This window comes from Notechis scutatus, chromosome 2, assembly GCF_049901735.1.
Source record: "Notechis scutatus isolate UNSWTSFEM ecotype Mainland chromosome 2, rNotScu1.2, whole genome shotgun sequence".
NCBI classification, from domain to species: Eukaryota; Metazoa; Chordata; class Lepidosauria; order Squamata; family Elapidae; genus Notechis; species Notechis scutatus.
The window spans coordinates 172390461-172412946 of NC_142010.1; the positions used below are offsets into that span (position 1 = coordinate 172390461).

The 22486-nt window shown below is 33.5% G+C and overlaps 1 protein-coding gene across 1 annotated transcript in view; it reads right to left on the reverse strand.

Annotated features, from left to right (window-relative positions):
• ZCCHC7 (zinc finger CCHC-type containing 7) overlaps positions 1-22486 on the reverse strand; it is a 134008-nt gene that overhangs the window by 105218 nt on the left and 6304 nt on the right. The window contains exon 2 of the mRNA XM_087957412.1: positions 20214-20936. Coding sequence (XP_087813538.1) covers positions 20214-20922 — 709 coding nt within the window. The 5' untranslated portion in view covers positions 20923-20936. The remainder of the gene's footprint in view (positions 1-20213; positions 20937-22486) is intronic.

Consider the following 22486-nt stretch of genomic DNA (forward strand, 5'->3'; position numbering starts at 1 on the left):
TCTATTTGTTGCAACCCCTACCTGGAGAAACATTAATTTCAAGTATCAATTGCTGTAGGGCTTCAGAATCATAGCTAAAACACTGAGGATCACTTGGAAGTTGTACCCTAGTCTTCCAGAAAGTTCAATCTGGCCCCATCCATTGACTAAAAGGAAATCAACCCTACAGATGCTTCCTTATAAAAAAACAAACCCAAACCCTAGCCAGTTGCTCTGGGCCTACATAGAACAGGAAAAGGTACTCCATAGTTTTAAAAACTTCTACTTCTTTCATCAATGATGAAATTGATGAATTGCAGGTATCCCGCTTTAGGTCTTGATGGCAGAGGACAAGGAAGAGATTCAGGGAAGAATTTAATACACATAGCAAGTATAACAGATAAACCACACTTTCATTCTCTCATCTCCACTAAAAATACATTTTGCTGTCTCTGATCAGAAAAATGTGACTTTGTTCTCTTCAGAATAGTTTCCATGATTACCTTTAATTACTAAAGTTTAATGTTAGAAGTTAAAATAAAAATACAATTAACTATACAATGCGCAATTTCTATTGAATTTTGTCTACAGATGTCTTAGAAGATTAAAGGAATATACTTGTACAATGTTGAAAGGAGTGTTTTCTTTAAACCTCACCTTAAGAAGAAAAAACAATTACCTTGCTGAATTAGTGATTCTAAATCAGAGGTTTTTTTTAAAATAAACTCTGTTTACATGCTTCCTTCTTCTCAATTTCAGATTTTACTTTTATGGAACTAGATTATGGCAATAATACTTTTAAATATAAAAATACTTCACAGAAGCAGAATTTTCTGCTTATTTCTGTTTTTCAATTTTTGTTTTAAAAAAAATTTAAAAACAGAAATAAGAAGCAAAGGGAATAAAATCTTCAAACTAACATCTTTCTACTATGTGTCATGAAATTAAGTCCATGTTATGTAAGAAAGCTTTAACTGGCATTCACTTATTTTTATATATTTCATATAAAAATAATATAATAATACTATGCCATAATATTTCATAATATTCATTCTTGGGAAACTGCTGATTGGAAATGAATATGCATATGGAAATTAAATGAACATAGATATGAACACAAAGCCAGAGAAAGGTTTAATATTCTTTCACATTTCATATTTCCTAAAATTGGATATTTGACCACAAATATTTAATGACCTCAGCAATTCTACTGTATTTAACTTTTAATCCAAGGCTGATTTCTCATGAAGAAAAAGACATAAACACATGGTTTTAAAAGAGAAATTCAACTATCATGTGGTTCTATAAAAACACAGTATTTATACTAATCTGATAATTGAATTTTATAATTATAGATACATTGAAATGATATAAAAATGTATTTCAAAATATTCAGTTTAATGGTAAAAGCATCAGTTTCAATATTTAGTTCTTAGTTTCTATTTTAACTTATTTTACTTAAACTCTTAAGTTTCCATTTGATCATTTTGCTTAAGTCACACTTCCTTACTGTTTTTATTTCCTAGTTCATGAGTTGTGCTTCATATTATATATGCCTGTATAAAATATTTGCCCTAGAAATTCTATAAAAATGACATAAATGTCAAGTTTTAGCAATTAATTATTACTTTGCATCTTTTAAAAAAAAACCTATAAAGTCAAGGTCCCGAAACCCTATCAAGATGTAAACTTTCTTTTTTGAAGAAAAAGCAAAATATTCAAGATTCACTGTTTAATTAATCTGAGTTGCTTGCTTTAACAGTTTATATATTGGCCAAATGGATGATTTCTACAGAATATAATAGAAACAGAACTACCAGTAATAGATTTTTATTTAGCTAATTTTTATCGTTTTAACATTTGGCTGAAAAGGTGCACTTCTTACCTGATATTGATGTCCTTATATATATAAATATTTTCATAGACTAAAGAATATTCCAGAATGTAGATATATTGCTGTCCATTTGAGGGCATATGATATATAAACTACAGGGCCAGACCAGCACCTTCCTTCAATTTCTTCAAAATAATTTCAAAAGCCTAAAGGTGCAAAAGGTTTACAACAAGAGGGTGGAACAGGCAACTGAGCAGAGAATTTCTCAAAGTTCAGAGTTATGATAAGATACCTAAGTTTGAGTCTTCTATATATTTTTAAACCTTCATGTTCAAATGCTGCATCTAACAAAGTTTTGTGCATACTTTGCAATATCTATGGGAAATGCACAGGTACAGTACGGACCTGCAAAGCCACTCAAAACAGGAACTGCAACAGAATCAGAACTACTATTAGGCGTGTAGCAAATAATCTATCTAATACTTGCAGGAATCTCCAACTGATAAAACAATCCTCAGATGGTGAAAGGATTCTTTATTTTGCTGCTACAAAGAGCGGTACCATTGTTAAGGATATTTGATTTTGACAAGAACTGGCAAACCTTCTGGGAGGTTGACCAGTTCTTCAAATCCACTCCATGATGATTATATTAATGTTTTGGCAAAGTCCAAAACTTGCAAGAAAAGCAGTAGGTAAGGGGCAGTAAGTAGAGGACAAAGAATTCTATTAGGACAAAACCTAAAAGAATTGCGTGTTTGTGTCCAGCTGCAGAAATCAAACATTTATATAAAAGGTCTAGCCTTTAAAATTAATCAAGAGAGATGATCACGGGTATGGGCCGTAATTATTGTCCCTCCCATTTAGTGCTTTCCATTTTTTTTCTAGCTACAAGAATTAACTACTATTATTAATTTCTAGCTAGAAGAATTAAGCTACCAAATAATTATAATGATGGAAAATATCAAATTTTTCTGTACTATTCCCACTTATAAATGAGGCATCATTTTGATCATTACAATATTTTCTAATGATACTGTCACCAGTCACTTGGCCGTTGAGTTATGACATGACGGATTCAAGTGCCAGATTGATAATTCTGAGCAACAGACTGATACATGACTCATTTTCATCAAACTCTCTATCTCCAAGCAAAAGTACTTGTAGTGCTGCAGAAAAAAGAACATTTTACCATTGCAGAAGAATTTCTTACTATAAATTTCGATCATTGCTTGTCTAGACTGTCAGATTGTTTAACTGTTCTAAAACCATGCCCAGAAGACCTATAATAGGGCTGTGCACAGCTTTTGAAATAAATGTTTCACAAAACAAACGAGCAAGAGAGAAGCGCTTCTCCTCCTTAAAGCAACCACATCCTTTGGAAGCCTTTCAGTTGCTTAGAAAGTTGCCCCCAGCTGTCTTCACCTGTATATAGACGGGTGTTGCCAGACCCAAAATATGTGTGTGCACATATATTCTATATATATATCCTATGTTCTCCACAACAGCAACACTGTGAGGTGAGTTTGGCTGAGGGAAAAAGACTGGCCAAAATCACCCAGCTAGCTTTTATGACTAAGGCTGGACTTGAACTCATGGTTTACGCTTTCTAGTCTTGTGCCTTAACCACTTTTACTTTTTTTTTTTTTACTTTTATAATAAAGAATGTTTCTTTTACTGGGCATGTATTTTCCTTTTATCTAACTCAGGGTAACATTTTATTCTAGTTCCATTTCAGGATCACATTTTTTGAATATTTTCATGTTTCTCTAGATCAAGGGTGTCAAACTCAAGGCCCATGGGCTGAATCTGGTCCGCGGAGCTGCCCTGGAAACAGCAAAGGACTGGCCCGCCGTGCCTCTGCCAGTGAAAATGGAGCTTGAGGAGGCCCCTCTATTTTTTGCTGGCAGAGAGCTACAGGAGGTCATTGCACCTGAAAATGGGGCCCAGGGGGACACATGCAGCCCCTCCAAGCTCCGTTTTCTCTGGCAGAGGGCTAGCAAAACAAACTAAAAATGTAACAAAAGGAGGAATGTTTCCCCTTTTGCATTTGAGCATGCAAGAAGGGACAGGAAAGGAGAAAGGGAAAGAGAAAAGTAAAGAAAAAGAAGGTGGGAAGAGAGTAAGGAAGGAAAAATAAGGAAAGGGGAAGTAAGAAGAAAAGAAAATGAATAGGGAAGGAAAAAGAAGAGAAGGAAGGAAGGAAGGAAGGAAGGAAGGAAGGAAGGAAGGAAGGAAGGAAGGAAGGAAGGAAGGAAGGAAGGAAGGAAGGAAGGAAGGAAGGAAGGAAGGAAGGAAGATTATAATGAGAGGGAGGGAGGATCTGAGGAAAGTCCTGCAGGTGCCCCAGACACGAGTGACATAAAGCTGGACACACCCACCCTGGCCACATCCACCCCAGCCCACCAAGGTCAAACACAACCCTGATGTGGCCCTCAATGAAATCGAGTTTGACACCCCTGCTCTAGAGCTTCTTACTCCAAGATTTCTCTCGAGGTGCTTTGCTTTCAGAATGCTTTATCCCTTGAGGTTAGGAGTAGTTCCATTCTCTTTTTCTGCAGTCTTCCATAAAAATCCCCAACCAGAGTTATGCTAATACAGATAACTTGTGATTAGTTGGGCATGTGAGCTTTGTTTCTCACAGAATAAGAAGGGTGAGAGTTGGTATGTTTATTCCCATAGGATACTGTGGAACTAATTGGGATTGGGGAATAAAGCCATAATATTTTATAACCTCAAAAAATATTTTAAAAGTAGAGGAGCATCATTTTTCCTTTCCCTTACTTCAAACTCCTGCCCATCGTAGAAAGTCTCTTCATCCAAACTACTGTTCAAATTAACTCCTAATCTCAACTAGGGATACTATAGTTCCCCACACTATACAGATTACGTTTGAAAGCTGCCTGAAATTGTTTGCCAAGCTAGAAACACAAAATAAAACTGTTCTGAAATAAATAAAAGCATTAAGCAGCATAGTTATAAGGAAAACTAAGGACTACCCAAGGTTTCACCAGATTAGAAACCAGATTTCATCAAATAAAGATTTACTGAGATCACTGTATTAATTTCAGTGGATTTCCTATAGCATTGGCTAAATCCAAATCCATTTAATAAATTATTGAATTAAAATATTTATTTTAATTCAATAATTTATTATGAATTAAATGTAGATTTAAATATTTGCTTGAGAGTGAATAAACAAATCTCTGTCAAGCAAATATCTACATTTAAAATCAGTAGTTTATTTAAATCATTTATTCATTAATACTCAAATCAATTTAGTGACATATCACTGGAAAGCACTTCATTTGATTATTAATTTGTTTGTAGCAAATTTAATGTAGCAATGTTTCCTACTATAAAATGTAATAAAATGCCCATCAGCACAATGTGAATAAAATCTGAAAAATCAAAATTTAATTTAAATTGAAAGGTTTTTTTAAATAGGGAAAGAGGCTTGATGCAAATAAAATTTACAACTAGCATTTGTTTAAATCTTTTGCTAAACACACTATTTTTCTACGTAAAATATTGCAATGTGGAAAGATAGATTACTAAGGGTATTTATTCTATTCATCAAACCAATTTATATAGCTGTCCATGTCACAAACAGCAACCCTGGGTGTCAGGGTTCCAAGTAACAGACCCATAGAAAGCAAAACTCCGACGCAGGTAAATTCCTCAAACAATAGCTTTATTGGATATATCATATTGGCACGTATCTGGTGAAAACAGACTCTGAAGGTTCCTACAATTTTCACCTAAGCAAAAGTAAAAAATTATCACTTTCTCAAAACAATCAGTCACATGGTCTAATCATGGCAAGATCTGGTTGCCTGGAAACATCACTCCGCCTTCCTCTGATCAGGTGTGAGAATGTCCTTGGCTCCCAAGAGGAAGTATTTTGTTTTGGCTACAGAATCCCAGCTGTCTCAAATCCCCCCTCCCTATCCTAAGAAATTTACACAATATTATGTTAGACAACATTTCAATAAACTTCTAAATGTTTCTTATTTTGTCTCAAAATGTTCAATTTTGCAGATTGTTAAATTAATTGATCTTCAATATATGTACAATACAATTTTACTTGTTAATTAAGGAAGATTTTCAGAGTTTAAAAAAAAAAAGAATGAGAAGTAGATACAGAAAAAGAGGCAATGATGCTAGTCAATTTCATCTCCCTTCACTTTAGGAATAGAGAACTACAGAAATAACAATGTAGAAATGTTATTTTCTTATTTAAATATACTATTTTCATTTTCTAGCTGATTTCAAGTTTCATCTTATTATGATTTTCTTCAAAATGCCACTCCAATATTTCATTTACTACATAAATCTTCCAATATACACCAATGTGACCACTGATTTAACCTTCTCCAAAGTTTTCTACAAATGTTTCCTTATGTTCTGTTATGGTTATATACACTACCCTTACCTCCTATGAGGAAAATATTCTGATGTCTAAATGAAAGGTGAATTCCTGTTGTTTTTTTAAAAAAACTTTGTTTCAAATCTTAGAGTACTAATATAATCATCATGCTGATAGATGTTAATAAACCATTATATTATCAAATTACTTGACACCAACACATCAATCTTCCCTTATATTACTATTCACTACGTTTTTTAAGAAACTTACCTTTCTTTTATTTAAACAAGATGCTCTAAATTATGTCATTTTTTCCCTTAAACGTTATACATAAAATACATAAAATACATAAAAATACATACTGCTGGAAACTGAAAACCATTATGTACTATAATATTAAATATTTGTTTGCCAGAAGCTTAAAACTTCATGGTACTCAAATAACATCTTTTTATGTAATCTTGAGGAGACTGGTAATGCAGATATTTAAAGCAATCAATTATTTGATTATTTTACAATTTAATCTATATAGACATCTTCAAATACTAGGATAAGGGCATATAGAATAAATAAGAGTATTACAACTATGTAACAGAAAAATTACTTACAGATATATAACAGCTGTAAACATAGCGACAGGAATAATTCTGAATAAAAGCTTTCAAGATCTGAAGTATTTTAGAAGCCACACTAATGGTTTAGGAATAACATTTCTTCTGCACTTAATGAAAAGACACACATTAACAATGGAATATTTTGGATACAAGGAGCAGAATTTTTCCCATTCTCATTCAGTTGTAGAGCAGATTATCGTTATTTATATTCTATCCAAAACAAATTTTAAAAAATGGTTTTACTGTGTTTGTTATCTCCCTTCTCTTTCCTCTCTTCTTGTGAAGATGTTTTGGAGGAAGAAAGGGAAAGGAGGAAGATGTTAACACCACAGAAATACACACCTTACTTCTGAAGATTTAATATATAATTAGAATTAAAAGAATAATCTTTCAAATACTCAACTTCTGTTTTACTCCAGAAATGATCAAAGCACAATGAGTAATGTTTTCTCAGCAGACCTGAAGATTTGTCCAACTATGTAGCAACATTAGGCCTGTAAATTTATTTAGCAGAGAACAGATTCCACTTATTTCAGTGGAATAAGTGACTTAAAACTATACTTAAGTAAAATATAAAATCAAAGATACATAAACTCTGAATTGTAAATTTGGAAGCAACCACTGTATAATTTCTAGCTAATTGTGTAATGAAATCAGCTAAGATGTAAAATTGCTAACTGATTTTCCTCCTCAAAGGTATCTTTAAATCTATATTATTTACAGATTTAAACAATCTGCATGGTGCAAGAAGCTCCATATTTAATATATAGAGAAAAACAATTTAAGTCAAATAAAAGGTAAAATAATCTTAGTTTCCTTGTAGTTTCTATAAAACAATAGATGTCAATATACACGTAGGAAAAGCTTTAGCTTTTAATCAGGATTTTGTTCTTTAAACATTTTTTTTGCAAATATGATCTTGAATCCATTTTTCCCACTCTTCAAGTTTCAAAATTAGGTGTTTACTTTTAAAGAAATTGATTTAGTATGATACTCAAAAGTTAAACTCTCAACTGTATTAGATAAAGATACAGCCCTCATTAGGACATATATACAAGTGTATTCATTTACTATATACTAAAAAAGTTTATCTATATTCAAGTATTTGATGTTTAATGACTTTTCATACATGTATAATAATTAAGGACTGTAATTCATGACTTTATTAATATACTTAACAATAGTTTCTCCATTTTAAACTAATATCCATTTAAAAAGCAAGAGTGTTATTTTTGTACTTCATAATGTACTAAAATATTGTGAAGCTCTGGTTGGCAATATTCTTAGAACTGAGTAAAGCTGGAGGATATTCCTAAAGGACAGGACAAAACCGAAATATTTAAGGCCAACTCTTCATAAATCATAGTGCTACAAACAAAGAAGAAAGCAACTACTGCAGGAAAGGCACAACTCTATTGTTTCTTTTCATTCTGAAGCATAATTAGACACTTTAAAAATTACAAAATGAATACTAAGGGGGAAAAATCATAATGAACCTCTCAGATGAGAGACTAATTGGGACTAAGTACACAACAGCTTACATTTAATCCTGTTAATCATCACACAAAAAAGAAATAAAAGACTCACTTTTCAGCCATCTCTCTGGACGACTGGGCTAAAATAACAGCATGACTAAATCTGACATTGACCCCTTGGCCCTGCTAGAAGTTTAAAGAATTCCTTTGAGTCTTCTGAGATCATTTCCTCCCACTACCACCACCCCCTGCTCAACAATTCCAAAAGAGTGGGCTAGTCCCATACATTTGACAATCTTTTTGCAAAAAGGTGGCATAAAGAATGGTGACACAGACATTTTGCTGTATTGGTTATAGCATTCTAACATTAGATTGAGAACATCCTCAAGAACTGGGAAAAACTATAAATTAGCATATTTTATTTCAAGGTTCCAGATAGAATTCTTTGAATTCCAAGTCATTCTACAAGAGCAAAAAAAAAAAAAAAAAAAAGGCCTAAAATCACAGGAGGCTATGATTAATCAAACCAAGTAGATACATTGATGCAAATAGTATAAGAGGGAAAAGAGTTATATTATTTTAGTCTTTAGCAAATTTGCTAGTATTTTTTTTTAAATCAAAATTTCACATCAAAATCCAATCATGCTTTTTTCTTTTTTTAAAAAAAAGACAATAGAAACAGAATCTTATGGGCAAAAGTTTTTTTAAAGAAACATTATTAGCAGGAAAATATTCCTTTAAAAATAAGATAAAGATACATAACATCCAAAGTATGGTGGCAAGGACCCCTTCAACAAAACCCTATTTGATCACTAAACTTTGCAAAATGAAGGAAAGAGGAACGGTAAAGTCCTTGTTTTGCCAGAAGGAAATTAGCTTTTTCCCATAAATTTTGTTTATGTAAAACTGTGAAGAACAGAGCTGTTCTTATAGGCTCTCACTTGCTAACATGTTCCCCGCCCTCCTCAAATGAAAAAAACCTTGTCAGTTCAGAGGTCTGAAAGAAATGTGCCTAAGAACTCTGCATCATAAAGAATTTAACTGGTAACTTCATACAAATTGGCAGCAATCCTCTTTACATGTGAATATTTTAAGAACTCACATACTACAAATGTAAACTGATTTTTCTCTCTGCTTCAGTAAGCTGCGCTGAATGTTGCTCCTCATATCCTATCATTGTCTTCCTAAACAGAGTGCAAACCCTGTCTAATCCTTTTAACTTTTTTTTTATTCTGTTAAGACAGAATTATAAGTACATGTCAGCCTAACATTGTACATTGGTTAAATAAATAAATGACCACCAAGGCTAACATTTACAGCAATTTTTCCTATTATTGTAATTGTTCCTACTATTTAGAAAATGACTTATTTCTTATTTCTCTGGTTTGACCTCAGGTGCCAAAAGGATCCACAGCCCTCAGACTTAGTTTCTGCTTTTGGTCAAAAACAAGGCAACGTTTTATTTTTACACAAGGTGAGTGCATCACAATAAAAGACTTTGATTGTTGAACAGACTCTTTTTATACTGAAAAAATATCCATATATTAACAAGTTATGGAAAACAAGTCAGGTGAAAACTCTCCAAAGGATTTTCTTTTTAGATTTATTCTTTGTGTACAAAGCATCTTGGGGCCCTTTAAAGATTAAGAGACAGGTAATGATTGCAGTGTCCTATGATCCATAGAAAATGATAATTAACTTATTGGTCTTTAAGGTGCCAAAATACTGAAGGAAGAAAAGTTTCAGCCCACAAGTGAGCACACACACACAAAAGATGATTAGTGTTCTAGCAACTGAATATTTTCCCAAAGTAAATTATATACCAGAAACAATCTTTGCATACCCTCTGATAGTGGATGTATCCTTTTACATGTGAGAAAGCAAAAACCAAGAACATAAATTTTACTATATATACATTCTAGAGCCACAACTTTATACTAGAAGTAATCTTCTTAAAGTGTTTTGAATTCCACTTTAGAATTCTGCCATATGCTGTCACAAGTCTCATAAGATTATACAGTTATACCCTGCACATTTCTGAATGTTCTCCAAAATATATATATTTGATGAAATTATCAAATTTTGCTTGGCACCAACAGCTGAAAAAAACAAACTAAAAATGAATTTAAGGTTAACAGTCAAGCAGTCCATATGTGGATTTTATTATTGTTACGAATGTTATTTTGTTAAAACAGAAATTTAAATACAAAATTAGGTATGAATCTGGCAGGTACTGCTTCTTGAAGGTATTAGAAAGTAAACAAAAATATAAATACATATTATCAGAAGTTGTGAATTATACAAAGTTTTTACTATTTATATTAGAAAATCAAAGAAGTGGTTGGTCCCAAAGTTCACCACTGCATTTAATTGAAATATTTAATGCCATAAAATTGAACTTCTCTCTTAAAAGTTTTATAATGTGCTAGAATGCATTTCAAATTGAGACTTACTTATTATAATACAATTTATTTCCAAGTGATTCTTGCTAAGATACATGAATAAGTTTCAAAAAACATGTTTCAACAATGCTATTTGACTTTTTAAAAGTATCACTGCATTAAGGAACAAGTATTAAATATTAACTTTGTCCAAGGTAACTATTTAAACAGGTTAACTGGCATATTGCAAGATTTGTATGTGTGGCTAAAGTTGTTACAGTTTTATAAATGTTTGCAGTTGCTGTTATCTACTAGCAATTGCTTAAACAATACTGAAATAAATGTAAACACGTCTGTTTACAAAATATGATCGCTGGGAATGCTGCCACACATTTATAACAATTGGACAGTTGATCGCAATGTACATATCCTTGAAAATATGTTCCTAATAATGTAGCACAATGTGAAGATTTTAATTCTTCTTTCACCCTGTATTTTACATTCCAATTCTTCATTTTGTTCAAGAGATTAATATTTCATCTTTAATTCTTGGTTTCATTTGGAATAATATAGTGGATTTTTTAAATACTGTGTATAATTCTGTGGAGGGAGATTAGACATTTTCATTTTATGACCTTTTGCCTGAAATGCCAAAGAGCATAATAAATTGTAGCATAATTCAAACTTCCTACAAATACAGTTCTTTTCTTTTCACATTATATTTTGATAACAGTTACACTGGAGAATCAGTTTGCCAAACGGTTTTTTTCTCCCAAAATGTTAAATTTTCTGGTAACATTTTATATAGAAACAGAAAGTTCATTTTCCCACTCATCCACACAGCTCAAATGACAACGAAGAGCTTCCCAACCTGCAAGATTTATAAATAGAAGGCGATAAGGAAGAAAGATCAAACTGAGAGAAGTGGAAAAATTCCTCACCTACTAATCATAGAATGACAACAACAAAAAGTGAAAAGTCGCCCAGAATATATGACCATGTAAGCATGGGCACTCTTGCAGAAAACCTAGTCTGCAATCCAAAGCCATGGGAAATTTAAATTAGTTAAAGCCAAGGTCCACAATAGGCAGAGAAATCTGTACTGATAAAAGAGACTGCTACGGCTCTAGGTATACTTAGTTTAGATCACTAGAGATTTCCGCCTGAACTTTATTAGTTTTATTAATTTTTTTTTTAAATAATCAAGAGATTCCAGTGTATCCACATTACACTGTAAAGAAGATTAACTTTTTTTTTCTTTTAATCAAATATCCATATGCATGTGCTGTTCCTAGCAAAGGGTAGATGATTCCCATTGCTTATTACAGCTCCAGGGTGCATAGTGTTATAATAATGCATGGTTAACAAGCTCCTGATGTTTAAATACTGTTAATATTGCTAAAAACAAAGGCACAAATTAGGGCAAGTAAAAATAAAACATTAACTTTAAGTTGATTCAGTTTTTTTAAAGGGAAAGGTATTCATCAGGTCATAGATGCTGCAATGCAGTGACAAAGTCATTTTATGACATTAACTGTTAATGTTGCTCTTAGGAAATTCCAAGTTAAATTGTATAGCTGTTTGATTTATAAATTAACACTGACGAACCAAGCAATGTGACTGCAAAATTATTACCAATTGCTGGAACAAAATGCTTCCTTTTAAAAAGATTTTTTAGCATATTTGTTGCATTATGAAATTTGGCAACAAAATGAAAGATTTTGGAAGATTTAAGTATATGCTATGAAACACTGTCCTATCTACCACATGCAAATATTGTTTTTTTAAATATGGATCTATGTGTTCCCAGATAAAGGTAAATTGCCATTCCCTTCATCAATGGATCTGAACACGAATTCTGCAGAAGAGAGATTTTTTTTCCTCTAGATAAACATATATGTCATTACCTCACCTCTAAGCTTCTTAAAATTTTGCTATTTTTAATAGAAAGAATAAAACCGGTATTTTAAAGAATAAAACTTTTTTTTAAAAAAAAATCTTCTTGGGGAAAATAATATTCTGTAAATAATAGAATGGCAATAAAAAATACTGGCCTGCAAAGTGTAGGTCCCTAACACGGCAAAAATCAAAAATTACTAAAATACTGCTTATAGAATATTTTTTCATAGTTTTCAATTCCACGATGAATTTTATTTTATGATTATTTTACCAGCTCATTTATAATTTCTCTAACTTGGCATTTTAACAATATTTAAGTAGTCTATTTTTTTTAAGCAAAGAACAGTTCTTTTATTGCTCTTCAAAGCTACTGTTGTTTCATCTAGAAAAAAAGATACAAAGATATAGAATTAACCCTAACAATATAGTATAAGTGCTGCTGTTTATACTGGACACATCTTAGTCTTTACATAATATTTACAATTAGATCTTACTGTTGTAAAGATTTTTAGTTTTGTTTTAGAAATCTCTATAACTTTGCTATTAATCTGCTATTCTATATGTTAATTCCAGGAATGGTTGTAATTTTATATATTTTATACTGGTCTACAAGCAAAAATAACGAGGATAATGCTTATTACAAGAGCAGGAATAATTTCTCATAATGTGAAACATCTACAAATATTTATTAAGGAAATACAGGTTTATAATAGGTGTCTCCACATTTTTCAAAAATTGTCATGTGGAAAACTGAAAAATGATCAACAAGAAAATTGAAAAGCTGTTTCTCAAGCATGATGAGGTAGTTTTGTTTATTGTTGTTATTGTTGTTATAAAGTATTAGCTGTTAATTTGAAGCCTTTAAAATTTATAAGCACAAGGATTAGGCCTTCTAAGACTATCATTTCTCGATTAAAGGCTCCATAACAAATGATGAGGGCAGAGGCCCTGGCATTAGGTAAAATGAATAGTCTTATTTAAAACGCAGCATCAATGTAAAAGTTTAGAACATTGAGACAAAGTATGAATGAAATATTGCAGTGGCTACTCTAAAAAGACATGAAAGCTAATTTTAAATATCTAAACATTGTAGCATTTTAAAAGTAAAGTGCTGACCTATTTTGCTACAAAGAACTGAAAGCTTTCAATCTGCTGAACGTTTTCTCCAAAATGCATTGCAATTTGATCCTACTTGTGAAGCACAATGACATTCAGGCTATATTCTTTTACAATATTGGATACAAGGGTTTATAATAGCAATATTAATATCCACATTTTTAAAATGAGCTATAATATTAAATGCAAATATTTCTCAGTGTTATTATATTAGGTTCTGGAAGAAGGTATTTTCCTAATAAGAAATGATAAAAAGGTAAACTTAAATCATACCATTAACTGTAAATATAAAAGATTTGCCTCCATTAGTATACAAGCTGTCATGCTAGAACATTTAAAATTGTTTTTAGTTAAAAAGAACAGCACTGTGACTAATACAGCACAACATATTGGGGGGAAATCAAAAGATCACAGTGACACACGCACACATTGTTTATCCACTCTATTTTTTTATTTTAAAAATATGTAACTTCTATCGAGTCACATATGCGAGATGGGCAGCTGTATAAATTTACCAAATAAATAAATAACCATATTTGTAAAACAGTAACAGCAGCATCTGGGCAACAGAATTAACCACCACACACCGTTAGGGAAACACATTGTGGGGATTATGTCTCCCTTTCTCCTCAACTGCAAAGAATTTTGAACTTGTTCTATTTATGTTTATCCACAATAGATTATTTTATCTAAGAAACAACAGATAGAATTGTTGGTTTTAGAAATAATGAACGTACTTTTACTTCTCCAGCCATACAGTCGTATGAAGGAACAGCCGCAACAGCCCTTATCTGTGAATGGCTTCTAACTTTTTCCATAGTAGCAGCCGTTTCTGGAATCATGGTTCAACGTTTTTTAGTGGCATGGATTCTTACTAAGGAAGTAACAATGAACATCTTGAGTCAGTCTTCGGGTTGTGCTGATACTGTAATACTTAGTGTCAGAAGCCCAAGATAAGACTTCTGTTGGCGGCCTGTCTAATCCAATGTTCAAAAGTCTCTCTGGCCACATGGACAGAATAGTCCCAGGGATTACAATCAAGATATATGGAACATGTTTTGTTTAAGCAATGGCTCCATAATCGTAAATAAGCCATTACAAACTTGACTATCATACTACTTGCAACCTCCATAAAAGCAGAGGCTCCAATTCATTACCTCTGAGCATTTTAAGCTAAGATCAAATGTAGAGGCCCCAATTCAATAGTCCAAACACCCGGAGACCAATCGATTCAAAATATTTTCTGAATGCAGACAAGTTTATTCTAAGACTTTAGTCAGTAACTCATCTGATATTTAAGTTTCTGCCTAAAATGAAAAATAGGAAAGCTAATGGTGCTGATGGGTGACTGTAACAAAGATTCATTTGATCTGATCTAATCTGATCCAGATAAAGATGAAGTTCAAGCTAGAATAAAATTCTAGTCACAGCAGATATAGTTGCAAGTAATTGAGGGTGCCAATTAGAACATAGATGATGAAAAATTCATTGGAAGCACAATTATAAACATATAAACAAACCATCTTTGGGCTACTCCTTCCAGGACAACAAGAACAACAGGGCCTTTTTCTTTCACAAATACATTAATACAGTGCCGGCCAGTAAAATTGTTTTTGAATGTACCAAATTCCTCAGTATAAATTGAATGGACTGGTACAGTACTGAAGCCATGAAGGGCACTCTATCACCAACCTGAAACAAGTAACAATAATTCATATTACCAGCCATATGCCGTATTAGCATTAATATATTAATAAAATATCAATAACCTTATCAAATCAGTATGGAGCTAATGTCTTATATTTTCAACCAAATTACATGATTTGGTTGCTTATGAAATTGAGACAAAAAACCTATTCTCTACATCTTTTATCTATCATGATTTTTAAACTCTTCTACTAGGATAGAGCTGAAGACTTCAGTGAGTTCCTTCATGAGGGGCATTAGGGAAGGGGTAGCTTCTCTTACTTTCAACAAAGGAAGAATATAATCTTAATGAACAAACTTTTAGATGTTTAACTGTAAACAGCTACATTCGATTTAAGGCCTTCCCTTCTCTAGGCCCTGGAGACAACAGCTATCTCTCACCTTAAATTATAGGAAAAATAGATTTAGCTCCTATTCAAATCTGCATAATGGAATGAAAACACCTCAATCCTGATAACCACGCGAGATGGGGTCTGTGACACTGCCTGGTGTTTTTTTTTTAATCTAGAAAAATAATAAAAACTGACAGGGTCTTCTTCAAAGACAATCTCCCGATCATCATCTCTATTGGTCAAAGAAATTTTGGTTCTCTTCCAAATTGGACCAAAACCCTTTGAGACCACAAAGACTTTTCACAGGGATCTTTTGTTTTTGACTCCAACCCATAGCTACCACTCACTCAGAACAATTTATTTGCCAAGCATCCACAGTGTTCCCTCAACTTAAATAAACTGTTGAACACACAATTTGATTGAGGCCTGCTGTTGTTGTTCCTTGTCCCTCTGGCTGACCCTATGCTGTCCAATCATCACAAAAGAGACTCAATCTCCATAATACTACAACTCACCAAATCTATTGTAACTGGAGTGATGAACTGTGGTCTAATGCTTTGGGCTAATAAAAGAACAGCATGGGTATAAAAATTAAAAACTAATTGCTATAAAGAGAGCTGAAAGGAACAGGGAATATTAAGAACAGAGGGTTCTGCAACTACTTACAAGTATTTCATTTTTCTGTCGGAATAAATAATGGATATAAAATTTGTAAGGCATTTCTGAAGAACAGGTTCCCAAGCATGCTAAAGAACAGTCAAAACTACATTTGTCAGAGTCTATTTCAAAACCACAAGAGAAAATAACAAACAACAAACAAACAAACATGGGACTTCCTGGGTGCTGCAAGCAGCCCCTGAGCTATGTAACTCTAGGGTTGCTTCCTGCCCAGCAAGGCACAGCGCAGGACAGTCAAAAGGACAGAAATGGGGCAGAGTGGATAGGCAATTGGAGGAAGAAGAAAGCAGTCCGTTACTTTACTGTGGCTTGGGGCTGAGAGGGATCAAACCCAGAATGGCATGGCTTAGAGCAAGTACTCACTCAATGACTTACAATTCTCAATTAGTAAGCAACAAGGAATGCATGAACTGCAGTCACTAAGCAATGAAGTCACATGACTTCCTGCTTTCCAACTACATCGTTTAGATTTGATGGGTTAATGGTGATGGCTTCTAACTCTCAGGTATCTGTTATTTAAATTACTGCATAACATTAGTAGCATGTGCTATTTATAAAGTATGTGTTCTGCATGTTATTTAATTAATTCATTCTTAGAAACTTGCTTAAAGATAGCTCTAATCCAGAGATTTGTTTCAAATGTTTAGTGGTAAAAGATCCAAATCTCAAAGATATACTGAACACACCCATGAAAGATATTGTTATTATTGTTTCTTAACGCATGCTGATATTGGAGCACTCAGCTTTTTCTAACTGTGTTCTGATTGGCAATACAATAGTTACATGCCCAGGTAATAACATTTTCAGTGAATAAATATTTTCTTTAATTTAATAGTTTATTTGACAAAAGTTCTCTCAACACCATGGAGTACAGTTTTTTTTTAAAAACAACAACAACAGGAAACAGATATCTAACTTGACACCAACCATTTTTGTTACCCAGTGATTTTATTTGAAAGCCAAATAAATAGAAAATGGTGTATTTAAAAACAAAGCTGAATCACTTAGGTCCACTGGCACTGTAGAAAATAAAGACAATGGAAATATATAGTTGGAAACATGGGCATCTACCAAGAAAAATGACCAAGATAATCTGGGGTAGTTGACAGTCTTCTAGACAGCAAATGTGGATGGAAAGGCACAAAACACTTCTTTATCTCCAGAAAAAGGATGTTTCTATCTAACCCTTTCACCATAGCATCCATTTCATGAAAAATCAAACCATTTCTCAATCACTGCCATTCTATGACACTGCCCACAAGATCTTTTAGGCATGCCCACTGTTGCAACAAAGATATCTAAGTTGGTAGTATGTTTCTTCATCAATTATTAAGCTCTTTGGGCAGAATCTTAAATTATGCCTGGGCCATCCTGTTGTTCACAGAAGCAATTTCTACTGACTGCATAAGAGAATGGTGACTGAATCTTCCTTCCCACTGCTATTAGTAGTCAACTTCAAAGTGTGCTTCACAGACTTTTCCCACTGCTTTTTGAAGAAGAATGAGGATGCACAACAAACTGCATGAAGAAAAGCAGGACAAATCCTTTTGCAAAAACAAAATGAGATTTGTACAAAAGTGAGCTGCTGGAATCAAGGGTGGTTTGTCACCCATGTAGTGCAGCCATTGCTAATTCAGAATAAATATAACCCTTTTTGCCGCACCTCAAAAACTCCTTGTATTTTATTTCCAGAGGATCCACCCAGGAGTCCCATTTTCAGGGAGTAAAAGGACTGCAGAAGTAAAGGATGACAGGAGAATTCTGCTCCCAGAACAGAATTTAAGATAAACCAACAATTATACTGTACAACCCATTTGCTAAACTAATATCATATATCAAACTTCTTCTTTGTGAATTACATATTGCTAGGCCTTTTAAAAAGGTAGACTAGATGTTACAATTTGAGAATTTAAATTATAGAAGCTAGCACATGCTGATATATACAGTCTAAGGAAATGTGTACAGTATGCCAAAACTAAATCTCAGGTTGAAATGTTTATTCTTAATGACTGAAAATGCAAAATGCAATTGGTATACAGAGCTTATATTGTAAGGCAATATAACATGGAAAATAAAACATTTATATTTATTGTATTCAGTTTATATGATCAATATGTGCTCTGTGTGTGTATGTGTGTGTCTGTCTGTTGAGGAGGGGAAGTGTCAGCTAGTGGAGACTAGTAAGTATGCCTTTTCTGCTGTAGTGCCTACCCTCTACAGCAGGGGTCCCCAAACTTGGCAACTTTAAGACTTGTGGACTTCAACTCCCAGAATTCCCCAGCCAGCCAAGTTTGGAGACCTCTGCTCTACAGCATTTGCCCTTCAGAAATAAGTATAATGTCAGCCCTATTGGCCTTTTATAAGGCCTTGAAGACCTGATTATGTGCCCAGCCTGGGACTCCATTTTGTTAATAGCAATAGAAGTAACAATGACCCTGTTTTCCGATTTTAACACCTGTGGATTATAATTTCCGATATATAATTTTATGATTTATGCTGCTGTTATATATTTGTTTTTAAAATCTGTGCTTTAATTGGTTTTAATTGATTTTATGATTGTTCACTGCCCAGAGTCACTTATTTGAGATGGGCAGCTGTATAAATCAAATAAATAAATAAAAATGTAGAAAATACAAATATTAAGATACGTATTGTTTTTAGGTGTTTCATACCTACCTCATATCTTCTGTGTTTTCTTGCCAATAGCATAGAAACCTAATTTTAAGTTTTTACTTGTAAAACAGTAACATATTCAGACAGCAAATCTTACAAAACACTCATCAGGCAACAGTCATTAAATACATTTCCCTTCTCTGTGAAAATACCATATTTTGAATTAAGATGAAGATGAGAACATGACTAAAATTTCTGGTGCCTTTTTATTCACATGTTGGTGGAAAACAGACAGAATGCAGATAATCCTCAACTTATAACCACAATTCAGAATCTGAAAGTTGAGCATACTGCATGGCTGGCTATGGTGTGGGAAGTTGGGTAGCATTTCTCAGTGGCGGCAGCAGCCCTAGGACTCAAGCCGAGATCTGAGGGTGTTGGCTAAGACAGCTGAAGGCCCAGGTTGTCTACTTCAGGCCCAGCCTTGGGCCTGCCAAGTGTTGCTGGGAAGGGCGACCTATATTGGGGGGAGTGGGATAGGTAGGTGGAGGTAGTTGTAGTGCTCCTGTGGTTATAAATCTGAGCAGGCTGCCAAGCACCTGAATTTTTATCTTGTTACTGTACAGGAGCTGTAACTTCAAACGCTGGTCATAAGTCTCTTCATTCAGCACGATAATTTCAGTTGCTGAATGAATGGTCGTAAATCAAGGGCTATCTCTAAAGGAGAAACCAAGACTATCCCAAATTTGTTTTCATATCACTGTCTCCAAATACTATTCTCACTTAATTGGAAATTTTAATGGCTTAAATGATAATTTTACAGTTCAGAATTTTATCAGTTCCAAAAGTATACTATGCCTTTCCTTTGTTTTCCTTATTTATTGCATCAGTATAATATTTGTAATCTTTTTATTGTAGATGAACATTAGGTTAATTGCAGTGTGCTCTTCTTTTTTCACTAAGGTTACAAACTGTGGATATATACCAGGAAGACTGTATTTCCTTATAAATAGGTGTAGGGCTGTAGTGTGAATGTTTTTCTGCTATTCAAACAACACAACATGCTTTACAAAGATACCAATATATTTTATAGTGATCATTATACTTATTGTTTTATTTTCCAACACCCTAAACCTGTCTGACCCTTTATATTTACTCTTTTCAATACCTAATCTTCCTTGTAGCTGCTTGATACCACCCCACACAAAAACATACTAACCTCCACTGGCTGAAGTTCTACAGCCTTCAAGATTTAGCAGGATATCATCATCTTTGTCATCTGCGGCACTTCCCAGCAGCATCCAGCTCTCCACATTATCACTTTCAGAGGATATACTTGACACATCAATTGCATCATCGCTGCTGGAGCTGTCCTCAGTTACTAAAACTCTGTGAATCATGTGAACATCATCCTGGTTATTTAAGATTGCCTTTTCATCAGCCTTTCTTGCTTTACTTGAATTTACTGTAATCTGATCCTCAGATTTCAGGATAGGCCGGGAAGGGTGTTCAATAGATTTTTTGGCACGAGAGTAAGCAGCCTTATTTAATTTACGTAATGTTGGAGACGCTGATGCTGTTAGTTTCTGGAGTTTACTTTCATAAATGCTATCTTCCTCAGGGCTATCAGACAATATTATGATATCTGAGCTGTCCGAAATGTTAACATCACAATCTGAAATGACAATTAAGTTATTTCTCTGATCTTGTTCATTCTCCGATTTTTCTTTTTTCAAGGACTTAAATTCTTCTTGTCCTCTGACATCCTTATTGTTATTTCCCCCAACATCCCCAAGGTCTTGTGCATAATGGACTTGACTGTAAAGATGAAATTCTACTTCACTATCAATGCTTGTTTCACTGGAAGACTCTTCAGAATAAGGATCATCTTCAAATGCTTCTGCATCAGCATATCCACTGAACATCATGGCAAGTATTTTATCTAGGGGGAAAAAAAGAAAAGAAAAAATGAATGAAGCCCAGCAAACCAATATAGACATTTTATTAACATAGAGAACAAGCTTTACAGTGAACAAAACTTCAGTCCATCTATTCTATGGTGCGTTTCTATGCAAGTTTCAGAGAACATTGGCTCCCTCAGTCAAGAAACAGAGATCAGCACTGGGCCTTAAGTTGGACACGACTGGACAGGAAACCTTTATCTTTTTATTCAAAATCAAACCCCAATGTGTTCAGTCAATTTTATGCTTTTGAAAGAAAACTTTTAACTCAAGGCAAAAGTCTCTATAAGATATAAGTGCATAGTGCACTAAATAAAAATACTAATACTATATACTTGTGAGAAGTGTATTCCAAGACTTATGCAAAGTCACTTGTGTTTTTCAGCAGAGGGCCAAAAACCTACTTGCCAACCAAGAATTCTGCCAGCTCTCTACTGCGTTGGATGCAGCATGAAGAAATGAGACAATGAGAGGATTCTTTATCAATTTACCCAAAAGACCTGCTTGTCAAGAATTTTTTGACAGATACAAAAGAAATGTGGTTTGGAAAATAGAAGAGGTGACTGACTTATGGTAGTCAGTGCCTGCAGTTGTGCAGATACTCCAGGTTGAATAAATTCTGCCTCCCTAGTGAAGCCCATCACATACCAGATCCCTGCCATTATTTCCTCTGCGACAAGCAATGAGGGGAAATGTTCTACCATGCAGGTGTCCCTACCCAAACAGACTTCACTAATTTGAATAATTTAATGAGTCAATAGTTTTTATAAAATTAACCAGTTTAAATATAAATACTAAAGTTATATGAATATTTCTGTTTATGTTTATCCATTAATTTTAATGGATAAAAAAAGAGAGAAAACACTCAAAAAAACAATTTCCCTTGAAGTCTTTAAGAAATCCAGGCCCTGTGTTCTCTTGAGAGGAAGGAGAGACAGTAATAGTTCCGGCACATAATTGGAATCCATTCAGATGGTAACTAACATAGCCCAGACAAGGAACAATAGAAGACATACATGTTAAACAAATGAGAAAAAAATTCCAATTCTTTTCATCAAGCTCTCTGGAGATCACTAAGCTCTGACCTCACTGAGCATTTCAGTAATTTATAAATGTTGTTAAATATTTACACATCACTTTTCCAGCTGATTAAAGTGGCTTACAACCAACAAACACAATAAACAGTATCGAAAATGTATAATCTTCCAATTAATCCACCACATCGACCAAAACCTAGCCTTTAAAAATATTTTTACGTTACTGTACACACTTATTAAAAAAAACAACAACAACAACAACAACAAATAGCAGCCAATTTATTTCTCAAAAGATACCTGAGTTTTGGAACAGTCATTGTGAAAACTCTGTATTAGGTTGTGTAATCTTGCCAACAAGTAAGCCAAAAAAATCTCCCTATTTGTTTTATTTTTATACTGTCAAATTCAAAATGACACCCAGCAGTTTAATTCACAAAAATATAAAACAAGTAAAATCTAAAAATTACTATAATATAAATAATACAATATATAAC